The 25438-nt window shown below is 37.3% G+C and overlaps 3 protein-coding genes across 3 annotated transcripts; 1 reads left to right on the top strand and 2 right to left on the bottom strand.

Annotated features, from left to right (window-relative positions):
- Nucleotides 1-1010: 1010 nt before the first annotated feature.
- dnaaf10 (dynein axonemal assembly factor 10) lies at nucleotides 1011-5495 on the bottom strand. The gene is made up of 8 exons (XM_060871331.1): nucleotides 5163-5495; nucleotides 4321-4421; nucleotides 4104-4234; nucleotides 3739-3840; nucleotides 2877-2992; nucleotides 2303-2437; nucleotides 2110-2207; nucleotides 1011-1664 (listed from the first exon to the last, which is right to left on the bottom strand). The coding sequence occupies exons 1-8, from the start codon at nucleotides 5346-5348 to the stop codon at nucleotides 1457-1459; spliced, it is 1077 nt and encodes a 358-aa protein (XP_060727314.1). The 5' UTR covers nucleotides 5349-5495; the 3' UTR covers nucleotides 1011-1456.
- Nucleotides 5496-5811: 316 nt separating this feature from the next.
- pno1 (partner of NOB1 homolog) lies at nucleotides 5812-11720 on the top strand. The gene is made up of 7 exons (XM_060871859.1): nucleotides 5812-6097; nucleotides 9523-9672; nucleotides 9755-9838; nucleotides 9919-9979; nucleotides 11078-11195; nucleotides 11282-11352; nucleotides 11431-11720. The coding sequence occupies exons 1-7, from the start codon at nucleotides 5900-5902 to the stop codon at nucleotides 11496-11498; spliced, it is 750 nt and encodes a 249-aa protein (XP_060727842.1). The 5' UTR covers nucleotides 5812-5899; the 3' UTR covers nucleotides 11499-11720.
- A 39-nt stretch (nucleotides 11721-11759) lies between these two features.
- ppp3r1a (protein phosphatase 3, regulatory subunit B, alpha a) lies at nucleotides 11760-24106 on the bottom strand. Its single transcript, XM_060871860.1, has 6 exons — nucleotides 23911-24106; nucleotides 19069-19108; nucleotides 14929-15105; nucleotides 14496-14555; nucleotides 14222-14406; nucleotides 11760-13302 (listed from the first exon to the last, which is right to left on the bottom strand). Exons 1-6 carry the CDS (start codon nucleotides 23911-23913, stop codon nucleotides 13255-13257), a joined length of 513 nt encoding a protein of 170 aa, XP_060727843.1. The 5' UTR covers nucleotides 23914-24106; the 3' UTR covers nucleotides 11760-13254.
- Between the last annotated feature and the right edge of the window lie 1332 nt (nucleotides 24107-25438).

Below are 25438 nucleotides of genomic sequence, written 5' to 3'. Positions count from 1 at the left end.
CCTGAAGCTCCTTGACTAGGATTAGCCAGAGCTCTCCAAACTCCCACCAGCAGGCCTGCTTTCTCTACCAAGAGGTAATCATCATGTCTCCACAGGTTAAATTCTCCTTTTTGTAACTTCTGAACAAAATCTGACACAAATTTCTTCAAGCTGGTGGTCATTGTAGATTTTATGGATGTATTTAAGGTTTACGATGCATACAATCTGGCAAACCTACAGGTGGAAAGCAATCCTTATGTTGCTGTAGATGAATACAGCAGGTTTCCGTTAAAACATGAGAATGAACAGACATTCGATGATGCCTTCATCACAGGAGAGATTGTTCACGTCCTCGTGAAACAATAGCTGTATGAGCATCCACAGCTGGCTCCTAATCTGATTCCACATGGGAAAGTCATGGGGCTCAGTAAGTTTATTTGTGGCAGAAAAATGTAAAATATTATACAGTGGGAATGGACAAGTGTGTTGTCCTTTAAAATAATCTTATATCTTGCCCAGCTTGTTAAATCTGAATTTATTTTTAATTGTCTTCTTTCCCCATTTATTGAAAGGTTGAAAAGTACATTGATATATTGGATGGGAAGTTTATGACCAAGCTGCTAAAAAACATCTATGCAGGAATTCATAACAAAACAGTGGAGGATAAAGATCTTCAAGAGTTTTTTAAGTTTAAATGCTGGATATGAATGGATCCCGACTTGAGGTTCATTTCCCTTTCTGTTATTATGAATTTAGTAATTAGTTAACCCGTTGGGACAAACCTTTATATAACATACATAATAAATATATATTTATATATATGACCAGGTCGCTTTGAGATCAAAAATGTCCATACATATATTGAAATTAATTTTATATAAAAAATCAGATAATTTTTTTTGTACATTTTTTTGCATAAATCTGTTAATCAATCTCAGTTCTAATCAAAAATACTAAATAGTTTTAAAAAATAATTTTTTAAACTTATTAATTACTAATTTAATTAGTGACATCACAAATTCACATAAAAATACACACAAAATGACTTATTTTTAATATAAAAACTTTTTTTTTGCATGGCCATGACATGAAAAAACATGCATTCTTGCTTGTTAATGGTTCCCTCAGCTGGGAAGAGGTCAAATTGCATGTGTTCGTGTATTCAACCACTGATTAGTGGTAAATATTAATCTGATATATTTTTAAATAAGTTTAATTTAGTGGACGTTTTTGTCCACGAACATCACAAAAAGGTAGTATTTATAAAGTGTCCACAAGGGTTTAATTAAACAAACACACCTGCAAGCAAAGAATTTGCACAAATGAAAAGAAATTAAAATGACAACTTTAACTTCATTTAAAGTGAAATTATACAAGCAAAATTGTCATGATTGTTGCATATACAGTAAGCAGATTGAGATTTGGTTTAAAGAGCCTGAAATAATAATAATAAGGCCAGGAGACACATGATGTGAGCTCATACTCTGTTCAGCTTAGTGACAAGCAGGACTCGTACAGACTGGTCAAAGGAAGCGCACACACACAGGCCCTGTTTGTCGGTGTTCCAGTCCAGGCTGACAATAGGTTGTGTAGACAGAGTGACGTTCTGCAGGAGACTGAGTGTCCCAGGCACTCCTTGGTCTACTTTGTTTCCATCTTTCTCACGCCTCTGCCCTGGATACTCACTGAAAGTTGCCAGAATTGTCAATCAGAGGTGCTTATTGCTAGGACAATATTATAATCGATATTGTGACAAATTATGGATTATGTTCTATATTACATAAAAAATCCTTTTAAAAAGTTCGTGTTACAATTTTTGTTTCATAACAGTAAGAGAGCAATGGATCAGGTGTCAATATAAACAATAAAATAATCAATACTTAATAAACATTTTATATAGCAACATAAATCCAAAAAAATAGGTAGCAATCTAGGTCTTTAGCAAGCCAGCATGAGTATGTGTATAATTAACATGGGGAAAAAAATTTCTGCTTGCTGTTAAGCAGATGTGTGTTTTGCCATAAATCCCCCAGCACACACTCCTCTGGTATTTACTGAGTGACACTGTTGATATGCGTGTCTGAGTTTAAGGGGGAAATAAGAGTACAGAGATGTGTTTTTTTTACTTACTATTTCCATAAGTGCAGCTTCCCAGCTCCACCTGCTGTCATGAAGATGTCCCGGTTCTGGGGCAAATGTCTCACTTGCCATATTGTAGATTGGTCGGTCTTAAAAATACAGACAATAACGATAGTAGTTATAATAAAAAATAGTAGTGAATATAAATACTTGGCAGATATGATTCGAGTACTCTCAGGCTTACCTTTTCCGAAACAGAGGCAAAGCCTTTGGTTGGGTGTTGAGTCCTCATGTCAAAGACATGAAATTTGCCCTCTAAAGACGTTGCCACTAGTTTATTCATATTGATATCTTTTCTGTCAAATTCAACGCTGCAAACCTATAAAACGTAGAAAGGATTATTTGTAACGTTTAATCACTGATGTATTAGTTAGGTTGCTTATCAGCATTTAGAAAATCTCAATGTATACTAGGATACTCAGTGTAATAGGAGTCTAAACTAGGAGTCACTTCGGCCCAATAAATGATCTAATCCAGCCCACCACATTAATTTAGAAAATGTATTTAAAATTAAATTCGTCTGGTTGGCCATAATTGAACTGAAAGATTAAAAAGAAAAGGAGACAGTGTCCTTTTGTTACCACTAGGGGGCAAAATAGAGCATGTTTAACATTCAACTTGATTCACTTAAGAAAGGACTAAATGTAATGTAAAACATAAACTAGGATATTGACACCCCTGCTCTAAAGCATTTCCAACATATATGTGCAATATAAAAACGTTCCTTTGATGAAATGTGAAACCATTGTAAAACTTACACCATTTTTAATATTTTTCTCCCACTGCAGAGACATATTTCGGAGATCAAACAGCTTAATATCACCGTTGTCATAACCAGCACAGACACAGCGGTTCTGATCGTTAAAGGCATGACCTTCGAAAAAAAAAAAACATCGATCAGCTAGGAAAACACATTAGAAACATCATGCTTTGAGAAAACAGCTTAATACAAATCACTGACACTAAATGTACTACAAAGCTATGGAATCCATGCCATTCAGCATAATCTAAATGTGTAACTGTTGGCAAAATGCTGATATATGAGAGGAATTATACGCTATAATACAAATGTAAGGGTGTAAGTTGGATTATTTTCCTAAAACAGCAAGACCTGTTGTGTTTTATTCCCTAATTACATGCCATGCTAACCTAAACAAGCCACTAGTTAAATAAGATTCCTGTAGTTGAATTACTTGGCAAGTTTGTGTCAGCATGTTTTCTTTTATCAACAGCAGATTAACACAATGAGGGGGCACGGTGGCTTAGTGGTTAGCATGTTCGCCTCACACCTCCAGGGTTGGGGGTTCGATTCCCGCCTCCGCCTTGAGTGTGTGGAGTTTGCATGTTCTCCCCGTGCCTTGGGGGTTTCCTCCGGGTACTCCGGTTTCCTCCCCCGGTCCAAAGACATGCATGGTAGGTTGATTGGCATCTCTGGAAAATTGTCCGTAGTGTGTGACTGAATATGAGTGTGTGTGTGCCCTGCGATGGGTTGGCACTCCGTCCAGGGTGTATCCTGCCTTGATGCCCAATGACGCCTGAGAGGCGCAGGCAATGCTACAAAGTATTACGTATCTATGAATCATGGTTTAGCGTGATATGTGTATTGCTAAAAATACACACCAAATGCAACAGTCCAACAATCTCTCTTGGTCTCTCCTTCCATTGGCTCCATGTTTGCCACAGGTGTGTCTTTTTGCCTCAGATCCCACACTTTAACAGTACCTACAAAAGCAAGACCAAAGAATGTGCAGATCCCTTATCATAATATTATTATAATACAATACCAGGTATAATAGATATAACAATACATTCCGATATTCAACATGCAGTATTTTATTGTTATTTATTATCACTATGCCTGGTTTGCACTTTTTTGTCACTTGAAGAACTGCAATCTATAATTTTGTTCTAATATTGTGAACCAGAATAAAATCATATGCTAATAGAATACCAAACATCAGAATATGTAATTATGCCAAACTAACCATCTCTGCTCCCTGTAACGATTTCTGGTGCGCCCTCTCCGATGCCCAAACCTCCAACGCCGTCTATGCTGTTTATTATTTCCTTGTGGCCTTTCACAGAGTACACCGGATCCTTTGCTGCCTCAAGATTCCTAATGAATACATTTTATACTTCAGCTTAGACCAAACTCGTGAGTGTATGGAATGAACAGACGAGCTGTAGGAAGGTCAATCATACCACACGTGAAGGTTGCCATCAAAATCACCTGTGGCCAAATGCCTCTGCTGGAGAGATGTTGCACCAAATGTTCCACATTTTATTGGCTTGGGATTTTCCATCTGAAACAGCAAAATACATTAGTAGAACATTCATGGAAACATGCGAGAATAATGAGAAAACATGGGGAAATGTAGGTACGCTGGCCTTGGTCACACCTGAACTTATACAGTTATTGTAGCACAACTTCCTGTTTGTCTGATACTAATATTTGTTCCCCTCATATTTGTTTGTCCGTGTGTTGCATACTCATTTTCGCATACACGTTCATATTTCACCTCTTTTTGTAGTGGCCGACTTTAGAATAAAACATAACAGAACTATTATAAGTTATATTACTAAGATGATATTAATCTTTATATTATTCTCATAACCTTTTGTTCTATGTTTGTTCTGTAAAGCTGCTTTGAGACAATGTCAATTGTAAAAAAGCGCCATACAAATAAATCCGAATTGAGTTGAAATTTGAATGGAATTGAATTGAACTTTGAACCAAACACTCAAATGAGAAATATGAGACACATGAAATGACTTGAGGAGTTGATCCTGAAGCACAGGTTTATTCTGCATCTCGAATTATAACTAAATTCTCATGGGGCAGCATCCTGGGCCTGATCACAGGACTTCTGTGTGGGTTGGTGGGACCACTGGCAGTGATGTGTAGTGACGCTGGAATCAGCGTGGCGTGCTGTTGCTATGGCAACAAGGTCACCGAGTTTTCTAGAGCATAGCTGCTAACTTTAGCCTGCGGACTCTAACTATTGCAATTACGACTTTTTAATAAGAACAAACGCAAACTTCACCTCTTTGACTTGTTTCAGTTTTCCATGTTCAAGCTCGTAAATCTGCAGGACTCCACTCCCTTTGGCGAGGGTTCCCATACAAACAAACTTCGCACTGCAGGGAATCCACTTGCTGTCGAACACCGTGTAATTTAAACTCTTTTGAAAGTGTGCAATGATCTGCGGCTTTTCCAGAGGCGTTGACATTTCGGCCAGTTTAACACCAAGTTAAAAAAAAAAAAGACAAAGATAAAAACAAAACAGCACTAGAGACCTCACCGTTACAACCCGAGTGAGGAAGGCGTATGGACCCTGTTTCCCACCCGTATAACGAAAAGTAAAGCTTCCTGCGATTCTGATTGGATACATGAGCCGAATCGACACGGAATTAGCCAATCAAGCGATCGAACGGAGACGCGTTAGCAAATCAACGAGGAGCAGGAATTTGTCGGAATACGGGTGGGTATATAGCTGTTCGTATGAACGCCTGATCATAAAGTCACACTCCAAAGAGACATTCGAGACGATACGAGTTTAGTTTGTGATCTTTTTAAATCGGTTCAAATATATTTACAATAACACCGCAGCCGTGGTCTTGTTATATATATATATATTTTTAAATAATTGTGGAATAATTACAAACGCATACAGGCGGTGGTTGGAGGACCCTGGGGCCCTTTTTGTAAAATGGTGGACACCGCGTGCTGAAGATAAACAGTTCACCGTTGTTTATCACGTTTATAAGCAAAGAGTTCGAAATGGAAAGTGTCAACAACTCAGCCTCAGAGGACACGAGTGCTGTGGATGGTGGAGGAAACACGGACACGTTTCAGACGGTAAAGTCGAAGAAATCTTCTAAACGTAAGCGTGACCAAGGGGAAGTACAAATGGAGTCTGAAGACGCCGTGGCACCGAAAAGACCACAGTTTCCCCCAATATCAGGAGACAAACTGAAGGTAACTAGCAGTCATTCGGTGTTATTTTAACGTATGAACTTGTACACGTTTTAATTAAGCGTTTATCGTTAAAGCTACACGTCTTTGTGCGCATGCGCGTCTCTTAGTGATCAGAGGGCTGATTTAGATTTGTTTTCTCTGTAAGTCAAGTCAAGAAGCTTTTATTGTCATTTCAACCCTATATAGCTGTTGCAGTACAAAGTGAAATGAGAACGTTTCTTCAGGATTTTGGTGCTACATAAAACAAAGACAGGGCTAAGGACTGAGTAAGTAGTCCTAGCCGCATAAAGTGCATCTGTGCAACCTGGTGCAAACAGTGCAGGACAAAAGACAGTGCAGACGAAAAGTTACAAGACAATACACAAAAGACAATAAACAGTAAACAGAAACAGCGCCGACCAGTGTGAATATTGTATGTAAGAAAACACGTCATCAGGATCCACACCAAAATCCACGACGTGTCTTGTTAAACACCGACATACAACTGCATATTAGATCAGGTGTTTGCAAAGTAAAGGTATTGATGTATAAGTTGCAGTGGATTCACAAACAAACCACTGAGTTTTTTTGTTGTTGGTGTGTTTGACTGGGCATTTGATTGAAATCCACATAATTCAAACTTAAATGCATTAAAAAAAATCTGTCTATAAATGATGTCCTCTTGGACCAAATGTATTCTAGAAGGAAGAGTTGTACAATTATTCTGTACACAATGGAGAGAGATGTTTTTTTACTCAGTTTTGCAGGATGTATCGAGCTGAAAAAACTTTGAATATGTCTGCATTTAATAGTTCTAGGCAGTTTTAATAAGGTCGGTCACACAGTAGTTTAGCAGAAACTCTTGCACAAAAACCACCATGAGTGATCAATTCTGGGATTTAAAATGAATCAAGCTCTGACCAAATAGATGTGGACTTGCCTACACATGGTAGAAAGCAAATAGATTGAGATTTTCCTATGACAAAACTGTAGTCTAAAGGTTCTCAAGCCTTTTTTTAGCCATTGATGACATCTTACCCAAATAATTCCTAGTGAGAATTAGTAAAATGCTGCGTTAGTCTTAATAAGCATACAGAATGTTTAATAAAATTAAAACATTATAATTAATTTTTTTTAACTTTTCACTGAGTTTTTAAACAATCCAAAAAACAAAGATTTTGCTTACTATTTGCAAATTTGATCATATTTGATACAACAGGCATTTCTAGCAGTTTACTGACCACAACAACAAAGACTAATTATTGTATGTGGAAAGTTTCAAACATTTTTTTTCCCCCCAAACAGGAACATTTTTATGACTTTCATTTCATGACATTTTCAACACTACTTTTTTGACATTTGAAAATACAGGCGAAACACTACTGTGTGTTCTGAATTTCTTCTCTGAATTGGTAAATGTAACATAGATTATGATGATTGTTTAATTGTCTTAACTGAAAATTGATAATGACAAAACAATTATTAGCAAGATACATTATGTTGCACATATAGTGTCAAGGTTTGTGAACCCTTTAGAAATTCCTATATTTCTGCTTAAATATAACCCAAAACTTCATCAGATATTTACCCGAAGTCCCAAAAGCAGACAAAATGAACCCAATCAAACAAATCAGACATATCGTCGCTGTCAGACGGAATCCTCGTATCTCCAAAACCGTTATTTTTCAGGAAATTAAAAAAACGCCGTACCTTATCTGCAGTGCACAGGGTTTAGTCCCCGTTGCAGTGGATTGTCTTGCACTAAATTCCTGTCCTCAGACGAGCACCAGAACTAGCGGGGGTCAAGATTTGTTTTTTATTTGAGCCCAGTGTTTTGAAGACATTTACCTCAGAAGACGTGTTGATTCGTTGCGACTCTTCTTGAGGAGAAATATGCCGTGAAGCTCTCCCGCGGAGTGAGGAAGAGGTGGACAGTTGAAGTGTCCAATGGAGTTATGAGATTTGCGCTCAAGCTATTTTCAAGACTTTAGATTGGTTAATAACTTGTAAAAATAACAGACCCACGTGGGGACTGACCAATAGCATCGATATGTGGAAAAAATATGAACTTGACCAAATTTGGACATACGAGGTTTCTGCCCGACAGCGACAATACTATACTTGGTCATTTTTTTTTATTTGGGAATATGTTCCAATATTATTTATGTGATTGGCAAAAGTATGTGAACCTTTGTGCGGCAATAACTGCATGGAATCCCCATTCCTCAGCACAGAAGACCTTCAACATACTTCAACATCAAAGTTTTACATACTTTTGCAAGTCACAGATCTGTAATGCTGGATGGATCATTCCTTGATAATTAAATAAGTATATTATTTTTGACTCATTCGATTGATTGCAATAACATTTACTTTTAGGATTTCTGATGACTTTTGGGTCATATTTATGCAGAAATGTATCCATTTTTAAAGGTTTCACAAACTTTCACTAAATATTTCAGTTCTATTAGGTTGGAATCAGTTAAATTATATTATGACATTTCAATATTTTAATCGGTTTAATAAATAATAAAAAATTTGGATTTGGCACTGTGTCCTTATGTACCTGCTGTATTAGATACACATTTATTGAATGTTCTGTATAAAATATACATTTATTATTTGTTGCTTCAAAAAAAGTACATATTCATATTTAAAAAAATCAGTATCAACTTGTATGCTATTTTTAACATAACTATTTCAGAAAGGGCAAAGATATCTGTAGCAAGTTAGACTATGAAGGCAGCCATATTGGGAAAGACAGCCTAAAGCCTGCTATTGACTGCAGAGGTTTTTGAGGAAAGTGTTGATAATGCAGGTTTCTGTGGAGGTCTCAGAATCTCATGTAACATATGATACATTTGGTTTTATAGGGTTAATAAGAATGAAAAGCAAATTTCTCGTGTCTGTAGGTCCCTGCAGTCTTGCTGGTAAGGTTTTGTCTTGTTTCCTGATCGAAGATGTGAAGAAAATCCTGCAGAAACAACCGATCTTTATTTGGTTAATTAGAATAATTTCCTTGACCATACTGTATGTAATTGGTTCATTCTGAACACAGCCATAAGCCAATTATAAACAGATGTGCATATGCATGTGTGTACCCAGGTTATTGTAAATCCCACACCCTAAATGTTTGAGTTTTTCACTTAATTTTTATGCCTTGTAATTTCACATTGGGTGTGAAAAGAAAAAAAGACCTGATATTTACCTTGCTTGTCCTTTTATTTTTTAAACAGCCAATATAAGGGCAGTGAACTCTGCTACTGGGCTCATGTACTGGATTTCTCACACTTTTACATGGCTTGCATAAGCAAACCTTTATTCTATAATTCTTGCGCAAACATTGAAAAAGTCATAAAAATATATTTTTTGTGATTCCTTGATTCTGGTGCCTTTGAATTCATATATAATTATCTATTTTTATTTGTGCTCTTGTGCTTTTTCAGGGCGGTGCTGATGAGATGAGGAAAATCCCTGTGCCGTCTCATAGATATACACCTCTGAAAGAAAACTGGCTCAAAATCTTCACCCCCATTGTTGAAAACCTGCAGCTTCAAGTTCGATTTAATCTCAAAACAAGAAATGTGGAAATTAAGGCAAGAACAAAAAGCTGTTAGTGAAAGACTTGTTCATTTGTGAGTAAATGTTTGCATACTTATGCATACTCTTTCTTAACAGACATGTAAAGACACACAGGATATCGGTGCTCTTACGAAAGCAGCAGATTTTGTAAAGGCCTTTATTTTAGGATTTCAGGTTGAGGTGAGTGAGTAACAGCCACAGCTCTTAATTGCACAGCGTTGAACAATTCTCTTCATCTGAGTTTCTGTAATTATCCACAGGATGCACTCGCACTCATCAGACTGGATGAACTGTTCCTGGAAACCTTCGATATCACAGATGGTAAGTTTATGCATTTTGATTTGGTTCCAGCAGCTTACGAGAACAATGCAAGCGATGATCTGATGCATCAGTTTAATTTCTACCTCTTTGCCAGTCTTCTGACAGTGTAGTACCACATGTGACACTTCAGCATCCACCATTGCTGTTATTTATCTCTTCACTGTTTCAAATGGCTGGCCAGTGCATTACAGCAAAACTTTTAAGTTGATTTCAAAGTTTGCCTGCCTACCTACCTTCTGCATTGCATCTAAATATCAATGCACATTTTCTTTAAATAGTTACTAAAATGTGGATGTAGACACTTTTTTTTCCCCAAAAGAAAATGCAAGTTTCATTCTATTTGTGGACGCAGATCGCTCAATATCGTTTCCATTTTCATTTACACGAACAAAATAGAAAAGCAAAGTCCATTTGCATTACCTTGTCATCAATTATTAGCTGCCTGGATGTTACCAAATTTAATATTTATTGGTTAACAAGATCTTTTTTTTAAAAAAATGTCTTGTACATAAATCTACGTAACACCAAGCCATTGATGCTTGAACAAGAGATTAAAGTATCTAACATTCAGTTAAGACTGTATACACTCGTCATCTGTTCAGCACAGTTGCCTTCTCGGGTGTTCACTGAGACTGATGTCACTTCAGACTCTGAGGAATTCTGTCAAACACAGTACAGTCTCCATACGTGATGCTGAGGGAGTGAAATCACGATAATTGCTAAAACATTTTCCATATAACTCATATGACGAGCGGAACACGACTGCAAACAGACTATGCAATTATCATGATTTAAAAAAAAGTAAGCAGATTCCCTGATGCAAAGAGTCATTTAGTAATGCTGAAGAAAGGCCCATGGTGTGTGTTTGTGTGTGACTGACATGCTCATTACACACAGGCAATCAAAGCTGACTTTGGTGACCCTGATATACCCTTAAAAGCACTGCGTGAAGCTGATTCATCCTAGAAAGATGACACTGTTGTTTTTTGCATTTGTCGCTTGAAAGTTCAATGGTTTCATACAAATGCTGTACCATTTGTGTTTGTTGTAGACCCTCATTGTGCTTTTGCTTTGTGTTTTTTTTTTTTTGGGGAACAGTTAAGCCTCTCAAAGGAGATCACTTGTCACGAGCTGTTGGGAGAATAGCAGGCAAAGGGGGGAAAACGAAGTTCACCATTGAAAATGTCACAAAGACCAGGATTGTCCTTGCAGACACGTGAGTCCTAAGACTTCACCTACTATGTGCTTTTTGCATCACAATGTATAAACCTGAGTAAAGAAAAGAAATGTTATGTTTTACAGGAAGGTTCACATTTTGGGGTCGTTCCAGAATATAAAGATGGCACGGACAGCTATATGCAACCTTATCTTAGGTAACAAAGTTTGGCTGTGTGTGTGTTGTTTTAAAAGAACTTCATGAAATAAAACGCTGTTGATTTTCACCTTCACAGGAAGTCCTCCATCGAAGGTGTATGGAAACATTCGGGCAGTTGCCAGCCGTGCAGCTGAGAGATTCTAACATCAGGCATGACACTCTGATCCTCCACCTACTGTGCAGCACATGGACTGAAGCAGAAAATACTCCCAGGGTCCCAAAAGTGGTGTGAAACATCCAGTCAATACCTTTACACTGCTGCCTGGAGTTCAGCAGCAGAGGACATTTTTTCACTGACTGACAGATCACAAATTAATATCTCTGAAACACTCAAAATAAAAAAAACCTCACAGCAATGGAAGAGAAGCAGGTTGTGGATTCAGTAAGAAATGCTTAATGTGTGTATATATTTTAAATATTTTATTTAATCTTATACAGTACCAAGTCCAAGTCATCCCACAATAGGCAACATGATGCAGCATGCAGAGCAGACATCCCAAACTGAAACATGAGGATGCTCCGTGTCGACTCGGAACATAAACTTGGAGTAAGATTAGTTTTAAAGTAATTAAAAATACATTTTATAAGGTAGCCTTGACTGGATATATATAGAGAAAGAGATAAATGTTTATACACCATACATCATTTCACAGCAACTTAATATTCAGAAAGGAAAAAAATCGAGTATGCGTGTATCTTTACTTTAAGAACGCCGATTGTTCTGAGGTTTTTCTAAACTTTGGCGACATCCATAATTATTATAGTTGACATTTAATATCACAAGTGTAAACAGTAGACGTGCCAGAAATCGGAAACCATGCAGAAGGGAACATGTTCATGCAGACGCTGGAGGAGCACCGAGGCAAGGGGGTGAGATCTGAGACCCGCTTAGTGCTGCAGGTTAGACAAGCTGGTGGAGATGGATAGGAAAAATAAAGAACAAATCATTTCCAGCCTTACTCTTATGCCAATGTCTTAAATGTCTTAGTGGGTAAAAAACAGTACTTCATTTATCCAGATGGGGGCATGTAGTAATTGTAAATGCTGTGTTCTAGCTTCTGGTACATGAGAAGCTAGGAATAATTTTTAGTCGTTAAAGCAAAAATAATGCTACCTGAATTGAAACTGCAAAAAAAAAAAAAATTTTTCTTTGTACAGAGGTGTCGTCAAAATAACATGTTAACAGAAAAAACCTGAAGAAGTCACTGATATTTGAGTAAACCACAAATTACACAAGGGCTTTTTTTGGCATCTAATTCTACAGGACGGTCATGAGTTAAAGCACAGAATAAAGATAAACCACAGAATAAAATTACTCTCCAGTACTATGAACATTCATAAATAACAAATTATCACAATACAAAAAGTACTGATTAACATGATTCAAATATAGGAACAATGCAAAAAAGAAAAAAGTATTCACTTGAAAAACAGACAAAATCAACCAGCTCTCCTAATTTATAAAAGATCTTTGTCTGGCTTGTTGAGTCTGTGTTCTGCTTGGCACATCATACCCTATTTACATACCCTAATGTACTGAAATGTTAACATTACATCCACTGTCTCACAATGCTTGATATACACTTGCTTAAAAAAAACGACCCAAAACAATAAATTAAAAAAAAGAAAAGAAAGACAGAAAGGGGGGAAAATGATGAACCAGCCAACCCGTTTTTTCCCTTCTGCAGAGACGCTCTGAGCTGTTCTTCAGTCATTAAAGTGCTACACCTGGTTATTGTGAGGATCAGAGTTCAAACACTTACGCGTTGGCTTTATCGGGGTAGCAATAAGGTAGCTTCACAGAGTAAATACTTCTGTTGAAAGAGCATTTGCTAGATGTCTCGAGCAGATCATCACAGATGGAAAGGAAAGCGCGTGTTGTAGGTGGCAGGGAGGATGCTCACACATCCACTACCATCTTTTTGTGAATGTCGAGACCACCAACAACCTGGAGCAAAAGCATTTGGAAAACATTTCTGGTTAGTTAAAGGGTTTGGATTAGCATTAAGACTCAATGACAATCAGGTTGTTTTTAATAAACACAAAAATAAAATATCTAAACCCAAAGTACCTGAAGTAACTCAACGATACAACAGTGAAATTCATCTAACCAGAAAGTACTAGAAAAATATTCAGATTAAAAAGCACCAGTGTAAAAGAGACACAGAAAGACAGGGCTTGTGCTAAAACTCAGGTTCACAACAAACACTACTTATTACGAATGATTCATTACTACAGGCAAAGAAGCCTGACTTGCAGCAGTTTATTACACAAACACAAGCAACAGAAGCCATCACTCATGAACAGTCAGAGCAGAAACACTTGGACAGACGTGAACATTCACCACACTCTAGGGCTGGGCGATATGGCCGAAAACCGTATCACGATATCAGTGTTTCATATCGGTCGATATCGATAATTATTGAACTTTTTTATGGCCCATTTAAAATAAGGACCAGGAGAAAAACCTATTACATTTAAGCATTTTTATTTTAAGCTAAACCTTCCTCTTATCGTAATCTGTACGATAAGTACAGACCACCACTGTTTCCAAAGACTCATCACTCATCCCACAAAATATTATTGATCCTCATATTTCCCAACATCCAATCATAGATCATCACCGTTCCCAACACTGTGTTGTTTCGCCATATCCTATCTATTATTAGTCAGCTTTTATTCCAAGTGTCATCAGAAATACTTGCTTTTTCATGATGAGTTTTAATACATAAACGAACATGATGTTTCTATGAATAAGAAAATTAGCCTGTGATGACACCTGCTGACTTTAATGGCTTCCTGAGCATTACATTAGCTACTTTCCCTCCATTGAGTGTTGGCGAGATTGGCTGGCATCGAATACTTACAGCGCAGAACTCTTCAAAAGATATTCTCCCATCTCCATCCTTGTCTGCATTGATAATTGTCTTATCTACAATCTGCTGCAGTTGTGTGTCCTTCAAGTTGTTGCCCACCATCATCTTCAACACTTGGAACAGTTCACCGTTAGAAATATAGCCGTCCTTGTCCATGTCGTAGATCCGGAAAGCGACTGCAGAGGTTTGGAAAGATGTTTATAGATAAATGTACAGATCATTCATGTTTATGTACTTTAATACGAGTCACTGAAACTGGACTTACATCTGAGCTTCTGTTCCTTATCTCCCTTAACACTGAATTGTGAGACGCCCTCTATAAACTCTACAGAAAACACATTGATAAAGATGGTTTATTCTGGAGACCTTCACTTTGTCTCAGACATAACTTTTGTTAAGGAAATAAGGTTGACATAATGGCTTATGCGCTGAAATTCTTTACAAAAAGCAAGCCTGTTTTTCTTTACTGAAGTAATATTTCTCAGTAAAGATGTTTATTTGCAAAAACTCTAAAAATGTAATATAAAATTAATATTAATTGTGAAGTAGTAATACTACTACTACAATAAGAATAAAATATTCTCCATTAACATGCAGTAATGTTTGATCAGGGCATTTACAAAATCGGCAACATAATGTACACTTTACAACAATGTTAATAAACACTTGCATGTGTTGAGGTGTTTGCTTGGCCTCACCTTTGAAATCCACTTCCCCATTGCCATCTGTATCGAATATATCGATGACCCTCTGCACCAGCGGATTCTGCTGTAGCTCAGGTAGGGACATGAACTCCTCTACGCTCAGGGATCCAGAGTTATCTAGGTCGAGTTTCTTAAATCTCTTACCTAGCCTCTTAATCTCATCTGCATCAACTAGAGGGGGAGCAAACAGGCAAATGATGAAAAATAAAGCAACTCATCAACCCTCCACATATGCTTAAATGTCTTTAGAAAAAAATGCAAATGATCTACTGTTACAATAAAAACAACAGGCAATGGTTTGAGCCGGCACCCACTGCATCCTCAGAGTCAGAGATACTTTTCTGCTCACCACACTAGAAAAAGTGGTTATGTATGTTACAGCATCCTTCCTGTCAGCTCAAGGCATTCTGGCCACTGCTCAGTGTCCACTGACCTCTCATTAACAATTCCCTTCTGCCTACAAAACTCCTGCTCACTGGAGGTTACTTTGGTTTAACCATTATTGTAAAATCATTAGTGAAAAACTGTCAATCTAGCGTCAAGAACCACAACAAATCTTTAATTTCCCCTTCGAGATGTATGACCTAACTTTCTAGGAATTTATGCACTGCACCTACATGACTGGTTGATAGGATAAATGCATGCATGAATGGTCAGGTGTTCTGGTATTTTACTAGCAGAATTAACTAAATACATAATCCTTTTGCTTTTCCTTCACCCAAACCCCAATTTAACGTGTTGGATCGGCTGACATGCTAGTCCATTGGGTAAAGAAAAAAAATAAATCATCAGAGCATTAACGCTTTCTCTGGGATGTATTCTGCATTAATCTTGCTTATAGGCATTGTGGAAGCATAGGGAAGTGCAGTTCTCTGAACATTAGTGTCACTAGATGGGTCAGTAATTGCATACGGTCAACACGTCAGTTCCATTAGTGTAATGCTCCACATTAAGCTCGGAACCACAGCACAGAAAGCAGACGTGTTTAAACTAAAGTAGGATAAAAACTGGTTCTTTTTAACAGCTAGATGAATATGTGCAGTTCGTGAAACCTCAGATTTTTTTTCATTTTCATGCCTAGCTACTTAATGTAGCATAAAATGTAGCATAAAAAGAAATATCCTTCTTCATTTCACAGCTTTTCACATCATTAAAGCCTTTACCAAATGATCTAAATTCCGACACCATTACGTTAATGAGTGGCGGTTCAGGCATCTGCATAAGATCGGCTGTATTTTTATCCATGTGCTCATGAGAGAACCTCCTGTAGTTGCCCTGACATTTGCTTTTTGGGGAAACCCTTAGCAGCAAGGAATTCAAGCATGCAGGTTATTTTGAGCCACCACATATGGCCTTGGATGGCTGATCACTCTTGAGGAGACGTATAAAAGCATCGGTATTGATGCACCTTACAAATTAACCAATTACAGGACCAGTCAAGCGTTCACAGTCGAACATCCATAAATTTACATAAACATTTAGTATTGGGAATAAGATATTTTCTAGCACCCCATGCAGATTCGAAGAGTAGACAGAACACATACTAAACAAAAACTCTTTAACAGCAGCATGCAATACTTGCAGCAATGCAAGCTGTAATAAAAATGAATGCAAGAGTTGTCACAAGTATAACAGGACTATATTAAAAAGCATTTCTGAATCTTGTGGTAAATTCCAGGTCAAGACATACACAAATGGATCAGCAAGGATTAAACCTGTCACACAGACAGATCCGTGTGCACCTTTGGGAACTGAAAATATCTGACACACAAGGCCCTGCTGCAGGTCATGGTTTCACACCTGTTTATCTCCTGCTCCTTTCAGGGTCATTAACAAACCAATAAAAAACTAAAAACAAATCTGAAGCTCCCAGTGACACCTTTCAAATGTGGTACACTTCTGAATTATTAATACCTGTAAAGATAATAGGCAAGAAAACAATTTATTTTACAAATTGTAAAAGAAAAAGGAGGAGAGGATTTCCCCCCACCACATTTATATTCCACTCATTTGAAGGACCTGCCATTCGTGGGCTGAACATAAAAAAATTGCACTGCGTAAACTCTGTTTTAACTGTGGTCTCTACCCTTTTTTAGTCCTTAAGCAGACGCCGGGACGTTTAATCAGTAGAAATGTAATGTAGGAAATGTGTTGGCAGGTCTGTCCAGCGCACTGAGTAACAAAGCTTCACACAAACACTAGAACTCGAACTCATGCTTCTTTCCTCACACGCTCACTCTTGTCCATGCTATTTTGGTCATCTTCCTCATGTCTATTAGGCTCAGGAGACCAAGGGGCATGAAACCAATTAAAACAGCATATACATGCCTAAAAATAAGTGTGGCTCCATCTGCAGAGGGAGGGAGTTTTTAGACAGCGTGGATGTCCTTGTTGTTTCTACAATCACCTCTGAACCAGCTAATGTTTTATCTTCAAATGTCAATCCTTTGGACAGATTTTACTTATTTAAAAATAAATTATTATGCAAACAATATTTTTCTCATTTACCTAAATAATAAACAATATTTTTCTCATTTACCTAAATAATTAATGTAAATAACAGTCCGCATAATTTTCATGTTATCAACTATTAAGAGTACAATTCAAATTTTATTGAACAAACCTCCTAATGATAACAGTATTTTTTTTTAAACATAAACTTACAAATGCACTGTTCCAAATTATTACACGCAGTAAGTTTCAAAACACTTTATAGGTTGTAAAGAAATGAAAATTGTCATTTGTTGTGTTTGCAGCATATTTACTGAAATCAAAAGCTATTTCAATCACAACATTTTAACTTTTTAAACATTTTAACAGGTCCCGTTACATTTTAACATAGGACCCCTTATTTGTTAGCAGCTTCACAAGTCTTGCATCCATTGAACTTGTGAGTTTTTGGACAGTTTCTTCTTGAATTTGCTTGCAAGATGTTAGCATAACCTCCCAGAGCTGCTGTTTGGATTAAAACTGCCTCCCACCCTCATAGATCTTTTGCTTGAGGATGCTCCAAAGGTTCTCTTTAGGATTGATGTCAGGGGATGATGGAGGCCACACCATGACTTTCTCTCCTTTTATCCCCATAGCGGCCATTGATGCATTCTTTGCAGCATGAGATGGTGCATTGTCATACATGAAGATGATTTTATTACGGACAGCATAGTTCTTCCTTCTGTACCAGGAAAGAAAGTGGTCAGTCAGAAACTCCACATACTTTGCAGAGGTCATCTTTACACCTTCGGGGACCCTAAAGGGGCCGACCAGCTCTCTTCCCATGATTCCGGCCCAAAACATGACTCCACCACCGCCTTGCTGACGTTGCAGCCTTGTTGGAACAGGTTGGCCGTGAACCGACCATCCACTACTCCATCCATTTGGACCGTCCAGGGTCACACGGCACTCATCAGTGAACAGGACTGTTTGAAAATTAGTCTTCATGTATTTTTTTTTGCCCAATGCAGCCATTTCTGCTTGTGAACATTGGTTAGTGGTGGCCAAATAGAAGGTTTATGCACAGTTGCAAGACTCTGGAGGACTCTACACCTTGATGTCCGTGGGACTCCAGAGGCACCAGCAGCTTCAAATATCTGTTTGCTGCTATGTAATGGTATTTTAGCAGCTGCTCTCTTGATCCGATGCATGGATCTGGCAGAAATCTTCCTTAATGTGCCTTTATCTGCACGAACCCGTCTGTGCTCTGAACCAGTCACAAATCTCTTAATAGTGCAATGATCACGCTTAAGTTTTCGTGAAATATCTAATGTTTTCATACCTCGTCCAAGGCATTGAACTATTTCACTCTTTTTGGCAGCAGAGAGATCCTTTTTCTTCCCCATATTGCATGGAAATGGTGCTCTGCTTAATAATGTGGAACACCTTTTAGTAGTTTTTCCTTCAATTGGGTTCACCTGGCAATCTAATTATCACAGGTGTCCGAGATTGTTTTCAGTGATCAAAAGAGCCCTGAGACACAATGCCATCCATGAGTTAAACTGAAAAACATTGTGCCTACGTTACTAAATGCTTGCTGTAAGAGGTACTCTGATATTTCTGTTAATTCAGTCTCTATGCTTGTCTTTCGTGTGTTCAGAATAAGAAAAGTGAGAAAAGCTTCAGGTAAATGCTTGTACTTACAGTGCGAGCACATCTCCAGGGGATAACTTGCTTCATTTCCCTAAGAGAGAGAAAAGAACAAGTAATAAAACTAAGGCATTCTTTCTCCCTTTCCTTTCCTTTACACAGTCTACAGTCAAGAGGACGGTGTATTCAGGCATTGGTACAGAAGCAGCTATTTTAGAGTAATCATGAGAGCACTGTTGTGTGCAGATCTGGTGTTTAAAAATGACTTATTAATACAATGCCTCACTGGAAATGTGTTAGCTCATGTATAGTCGTCATTTCACTAAAAATGTTCATACGTGAACAGCCAGTGCTGGCACAAGCACAAACACCAAGAAATACCTGAAAAACTCCAAATTGTGCCTACACAAATCAGGACAATCACCAGTCAGGAAAATTAAAAAATTTTTTTTTTAAAAAGGCTATGAATGTACATTGGGGTCAAATACATCAAACTGGATGGAGGTTCATATTTCTTATTAGAACACAAGCAATTTCTTTTGAAAATGGTGGCCGTGGACAGCAGAGAACAAAACAAATCTAGCCAAATTGCCTGGGAATCAAAGTCCCATGTTCAACATACAACTGGGAGAACATGCTGAATGTTGTACAAAATAGATGAATGCCTTGCACTGTTCTGTTAAATGAAATGAAATTCAACAACCATTAAACCGTTGTCTTTAGTTTAATTCTGTTGAAATACATATTGTCAGTAAAGGACTTGGCATCCTTGAAGCTGCAGTGAAAAACATCTCATCTCCTAAATATAACTGCATCTGATTTATTACGAAAATAATATTTGACTATTAGCAATTATGTGGAACCCGAAGTAAAAATGGCTCTGAACGTTTGTTAGTCAAAACCAAAGTAAACTTTAAAAATCTAGAAAAATTCAGATTTCTAGTCAGCACTTTTTGCATTATCCACATAAACACACAGGCATTACGACTGTTCTGTGCAGCATAATCTGTGAGCTACAAAAAGCAAGCACTGGATTTTCAGAGAACAGAAAACATTACAGGTGCTTTTGCTCTTAAAATAATAAAACCATGACATTATTCACAACCACAGAATCCTAGTATTGGACATGAATAAATATTAATGAGGCACATTTACAGAGGTCCCTCTCTGAAATAAACTGTTTGGTGTGCTGAGTATCGGCCAGTCTATGAAGAGTATGAGGTAAACATTAATAATAGGTTCCTCATTCAGTGGTAAATAGTCTAAACAAAAAAGCTTTGAACAGGTTACAAGCTAGCTACGGTGGTGCTCACTGGCAAGGTATATTTAGTGTAAACTCCTGAAGAATTTTCTTTGGTGGAAAACCTAAATTTATCCAAACCCATATCCATTACTGTTTTGTAACCCTAACCCTTCTGATGAAAGTACTCGTAACCTATAACTAACCTACCCAGGATGCCCTAAATTCCTAAATTACAGCTGTTTTAATATGTTGTTCAGTTTATGAAATCAGCGAATGTACATAATGCTCTGCAAAGCCGCCTCACAGGATTTAGGCACGATGGGTTAAGAAGAGAAAGATGAAAGCTTTGTGCATGAAAAAACAACATGCTCCATTAATGAGATGCTATCATTTGTTGAAAGACCTTTTGGTAATTTATTCCTTTTAAGGGCTGCCACTATTTCAGCTGGCCTGTTTGTGTATTCACAATAAAGTGGAGTGAGCACCACGGCACTCGGAAGGCTACACTACAATATATAAAAGACGCTGACACATAACATTACAGTAAATTGAATAAGTTTTAGATTTGGTTCTGCGCATTCTCAAATGAAAAGTAAATTTTTATACATTCAAATGAAATAGAAATGTTCAAGGAGACCAAATTCAATGTCAAACTCATCTCTGATTGGTATAGCTGTATCTATATCTAGATGTAATGTTAAATCTGATACTGATGGCTTGTCCCTTTCACGCAAGTTCAAATACATATCTAAACCTGTCAACATCACATGCTGTTGCAGTGGATTATTAGTAGACCCTACCTAAACAGACATCTTAAAATAATTGTTTGCGCGTATTTTATCTTGGACACTTTATCCCTCTCTAAATGCTGGCAGTTTTTGCAAAGTCACAAGATGCTCAGCCAATAAAATAAACAGATCAAGTAGTCCGTGTGTGTCCCTGACACAGTTCCTATTATAAACCGGTAAAGACATGGAGCTCCTGAGAATACAGCTCTGCTCCGTTGTAGTCCATTAATGAGAACATGTTAAAATAAATCACTTCTTTGTATGCTTCATGATTAATGCTGGTAATCTGAATAACAATCACAAAAAGATAATATTTCTTTCAGACTGGTTTCAAATTCTAGGGGAGAGTGTGAGTTAAATTATGTAAATATCCTTGGAATATCTCTTATTTGTCCCTTACATACATTTCTAGAGATTTAAAGAATCTGTACCAAGGAACAGTGAAGCTGTTTTTGGGTTTGTTGTGGTCCTACACCAAAGTCACTTAATGTTAACTTTTCCTTTATTTTGTCACCTGTCTGTAAATGAGGGTATTAAAATTAGGTCTCATCTAGGTAAGTGTGCTCACCATCACAGGTATAAAGATGGTCCAAAAACCCATAAACATTATACATATTAGAAACAGATAATTCTGCAACTGTGCAAGCCAGGTTTTGTTGTTTTTAAAATCACACATTGCTGTTTGCAATTCAAATCAACGCAAAAATATAACCTGCCAAATGAAATCAATAATAGCAATTATGAAACAGCACTGGGTTTCTTTGTGTACAGCTCATTTGCTTAACAAAAAAGTTTGACAAAATACTCTGAAATGATATACTTGACAAAATAATGTTATCAATTTAAATGCTGTGTTGATTCAAGTGGATAGGATGCGGCACATTACAGGTGCATCATTCAATATCTTACACCTTACTTGTAAAGATATTCTAGGTGATATGCAGAATATTGTGTATTAAGTTTAAAAAATGGGAGAAAAAGTGTATAAGGCTACAAAAACCCATTTAGAAAATGTGCTTCCAGATCGTAAAACTTGTTTGTGTTTGAATGTGTATCATATCAGTTATTTTGTAGATCCTATATGGGGTTTTATGAACATTCATTTGTTGAAGCCTCCTAACCATTAGAGACATAATCTTGTGGGGGGGGGAAACTAATCTAGACTAATGCACCTTTAATAAAACAGCAGGAACAAAATACGTGAAAGCCTCGGCGTGCTCCGCAAGGTTCAGTGCTCGGCCCCTTTCTGTTCTCATTCTCTCTGAGTGAGGTCATATCCTCACATGGGTTTTCTTACCACTGATGTGCTGATGACACTCAACTCATCCTGTCCTTTAATCCTTCAGACACTCACGTTTCTACTCAGATCTCAGGAATGAACTTCCCCTCACTGTTTAAACAGTGGAGTCACTGGAGTGCTTTAAATAAAGAATACAGACCTACCTCTTCAACTATGCATATTTTATTTTTTGCCGTACAAATCCGCAATCCTATTTGCTGACCAAGTTAAACTAGCACAAAGGTCATTTTTTAATAGAGACAGCGAAGTACTTCTTAAAGTTGCTCTGGGATAACCATGTCTGCTAAAGGCTGTTAATGTACCATCTGCATTTTTTGGGGAGGTAAATTTATGTCAAATGAAATCATAGGCATTACATAACACACTCTCTGGGTTGGGCTGGTCGGTGCTGCATGTTATGTCAGTTTAACTTCATCAGCATCACTGGCTTATCAAGCTTATAATCAAAATCACAAAACCCTAAACAATTACATGAAATATTGCTCTTCCAGTTTAAAAGAATCTCCAGAAGAAGCTGCAAAGCCTGACGCTGTGAGGAAGCAGAACCTGCTGAACCATAAGTCATAAACGCATCATTTCTGATTAGCCATGAAGAAAAAAAAACAAAGAAAACTCCATGTAACTGGTCATTTCGTCCTCGCTCCTCCTGTAGGACTTTCTCCTCGTTCTCGTTCAGCGAGTGAAATCAAATCGACATGGCTGCTATGAAATTAAGGGAACTGACTTGCAAATGGAGAACAAAATTATACAAAAACAAAATGTGAGCACCCGTTAAGAGCTTCAGTAACGCTTATTTTAAAGTAATATTTTAATCTAGATCCCAAGATCACTTTGAAACTTGTATTAACACCTCGTATTTACAGATAAAGTCAGTAAGGTACACGGAAAACAAGTAGCACTGGAACTGAACCAGCCACCTTGTTCACCCTGTGACGTCACTAGGGCACACACACCATCTGATTGATTTCTGCCTAAAACACTAAAAATACATCACGGCACAACAGATTAACAGCAGAATAACACGAATGTTTCATTTTAATAACACTCCGTGATGTCCAGGGTGGACCCTTCCTTTAACACGGCATCATCCGTCGCATTTCTAACGTTATATTACTGAAGAAAAACAGCACTAAAGGCATTTATCTGCATGCTAACAGCTACATCCGACTCTTAAACGGTATCAGTGTCATATTAAACCCACTCCATGATAAACCACTGGCACTTAAACTCTGTTTAAATCTGATAAATTTATAAATTAGATGTTAAAAGCCTTAAAAAAAAAACATCGGTTTGTAGCAATGACTTTACACGAAGCACCTTATCAAAACGGGCCACAAAACTGAACACAGCCACAAAATAAAACATTTCTTCTGATCTATTAGACTCTGATAAGTTTTCATAAGGCTCGAACGGAATTTTATTATAAATTTACAGCAAATTAACAAACGCTAATTCGCTGTAAGTTGGGTGGTGGGTTGATTAGCTAGTTAGCTTAGCTTGTTAGCTCGGAGCGTTTAGCAAGCGCTGCTAAATGTGTCGTATTAATTAACCGCACTTTATCTCACCATTTTGTTACTCGGGAGACAAAATTCCGCTTCGAACACGGGCAGCAACAAATGACTGCAGAAAATGAACTCGAACAATCTCTTCTTGTCCAGGCAAATATTCGTTTTGCTTTGCCACAACAGCGAGAAAAGACATAAAGCTACCGCGTCCTATGGCTCCTGCTGCAGCGACTAGAAGCGAGATGAGGAGCGCGCCTATACTACATCCGGGTACCTCTGGAGCTGTATCCCAAATACATTATGCCTGCCTATAGTAGTGCACTACATAGGGTATGGAATAAGTTCAGCATTCGTAGCATTAGAACCCTACCTAGTGTACTCGAATACGAGGCGATTCGTTATTGTGACAAGGGAACAACACGTTTGCGTTAAATGCATCAAACGTTGAACGCATTTGAAGACATAATAGTCGCCTGATAAATATTCGCCTGTGGATGCTGTTGATATTTACGATATAATAACAGTGACTGTAACCCGAAAGCAAGACGAACAATTATGAGCAGTGTTTATTTGCTTACTGCAGTATTGAATTCTGCCAAATTATTTTTTTAAACTGTGCAACCTTAGCGCCATCTGCTGGTTATATTACTTAATACCCGAAACAATACAACGTTCCCTTTGTGATTAGATACCACGATTAGATACAATGTTTAATCAATAACAATATTAATGACTGAATTAATATTTTATTCTTTTACATACCACAATATTTAAGCGCAGGGACAGGGAAATGTTTTAGAGAGTAGCATTTAAACCAAGGGAATAATAAACACCTGTGTAGATGTAATGCATTTTTATTTGGATAGAATAGAGTTGGAATAGAGTTGGAATAGAGGATGGAATAGAGTTCACTGGATCTGTGGAGCAGCAATGCAACCAGCTCTCCCACTGGACCACTATGTTATTTTTTATTTTACATTAGATATTGTTCTCAAAATAAGCTCTGGGACTCTTAAAGATGCAAAAGGCATAGCAAGGGTGTCTGTGATATTTTTTAAATATTGTTGGTTATTATATTTTTGGGTCCATGGACCAAAGTCAGCTCAGTGTCTATTAATGGAAACTATATTTATATAAAAAAAAATCACCATGAAAAACATACTGAGTAAGTCAGAAAAATCTATTTTATAATTAAATGGAGCTACAAAATGCTTGAGAACTACGCTGATCTACGTGATAATGAGCACAATAAACAATTATTTGTTTGAAATGATGTGCTGTGAAGAAATGCAAGGATGTTCGATATGTATATATACAGTATAGGAGTATGCTGTTAGGTTATGGATGAACACCACTGTGATGATCACATTATGACTGAACACACAGAATCAACACTATTTCTCAGGTCTAGAGATCACTGAACACAAAATGTACAAACATAAAATAACAACAAAGACGGAAAAATGTCAAATAATATAAGATAAGATAAGATAAGATTAGGTAAGATAAGATATACCTTTATTTGTCCCACAATGGGGAAATTTCTCTGTTACAGCAGCAAAAATATATAAAAAGAATAAAGAATAAA

This window comes from Tachysurus vachellii, chromosome 6, assembly GCF_030014155.1.
Source record: "Tachysurus vachellii isolate PV-2020 chromosome 6, HZAU_Pvac_v1, whole genome shotgun sequence".
Lineage (NCBI taxonomy): Eukaryota > Metazoa > Chordata > Actinopteri > Siluriformes > Bagridae > Tachysurus > Tachysurus vachellii.
This window is presented reverse-complemented; position numbering and strand designations above follow the sequence as displayed.

Coding starts and splice junctions, on each gene's coding strand:
- dnaaf10 (XM_060871331.1), bottom strand. CDS start 5,348: ATGTCAACGCCTCTGGAAAAGCCGCAGATCATTGCACACTTTCAAAAG. Junction 4,235..4,320: donor GATGGCAACCTTCACGTGTG/GTATGATTGACC, acceptor TGTATTCATTAG/GAATCTTGAGGCAGCAAAGG. Junction 3,841..4,103: donor CGTTACAGGGAGCAGAGATG/GTTAGTTTGGCA, acceptor TTGCTTTTGTAG/GTACTGTTAAAGTGTGGGAT.
- pno1 (XM_060871859.1), top strand. CDS start 5,900: ATGGAAAGTGTCAACAACTCAGCCTCAGAGGACACGAGTGCTGTGGAT. Junction 9,980..11,077: donor AACCTTCGATATCACAGATG/GTAAGTTTATGC, acceptor TTTGGGGAACAG/TTAAGCCTCTCAAAGGAGAT. Junction 11,353..11,430: donor TATATGCAACCTTATCTTAG/GTAACAAAGTTT, acceptor TCACCTTCACAG/GAAGTCCTCCATCGAAGGTG.
- ppp3r1a (XM_060871860.1), bottom strand. Junction 14,556..14,928: donor TGGGGAAGTGGATTTCAAAG/GTGAGGCCAAGC, acceptor TGTTTTCTGTAG/AGTTTATAGAGGGCGTCTCA. Junction 13,303..14,221: donor CTTTTGAAGAGTTCTGCGCT/GTAAGTATTCGA, acceptor CTTTTGCTCCAG/GTTGTTGGTGGTCTCGACAT.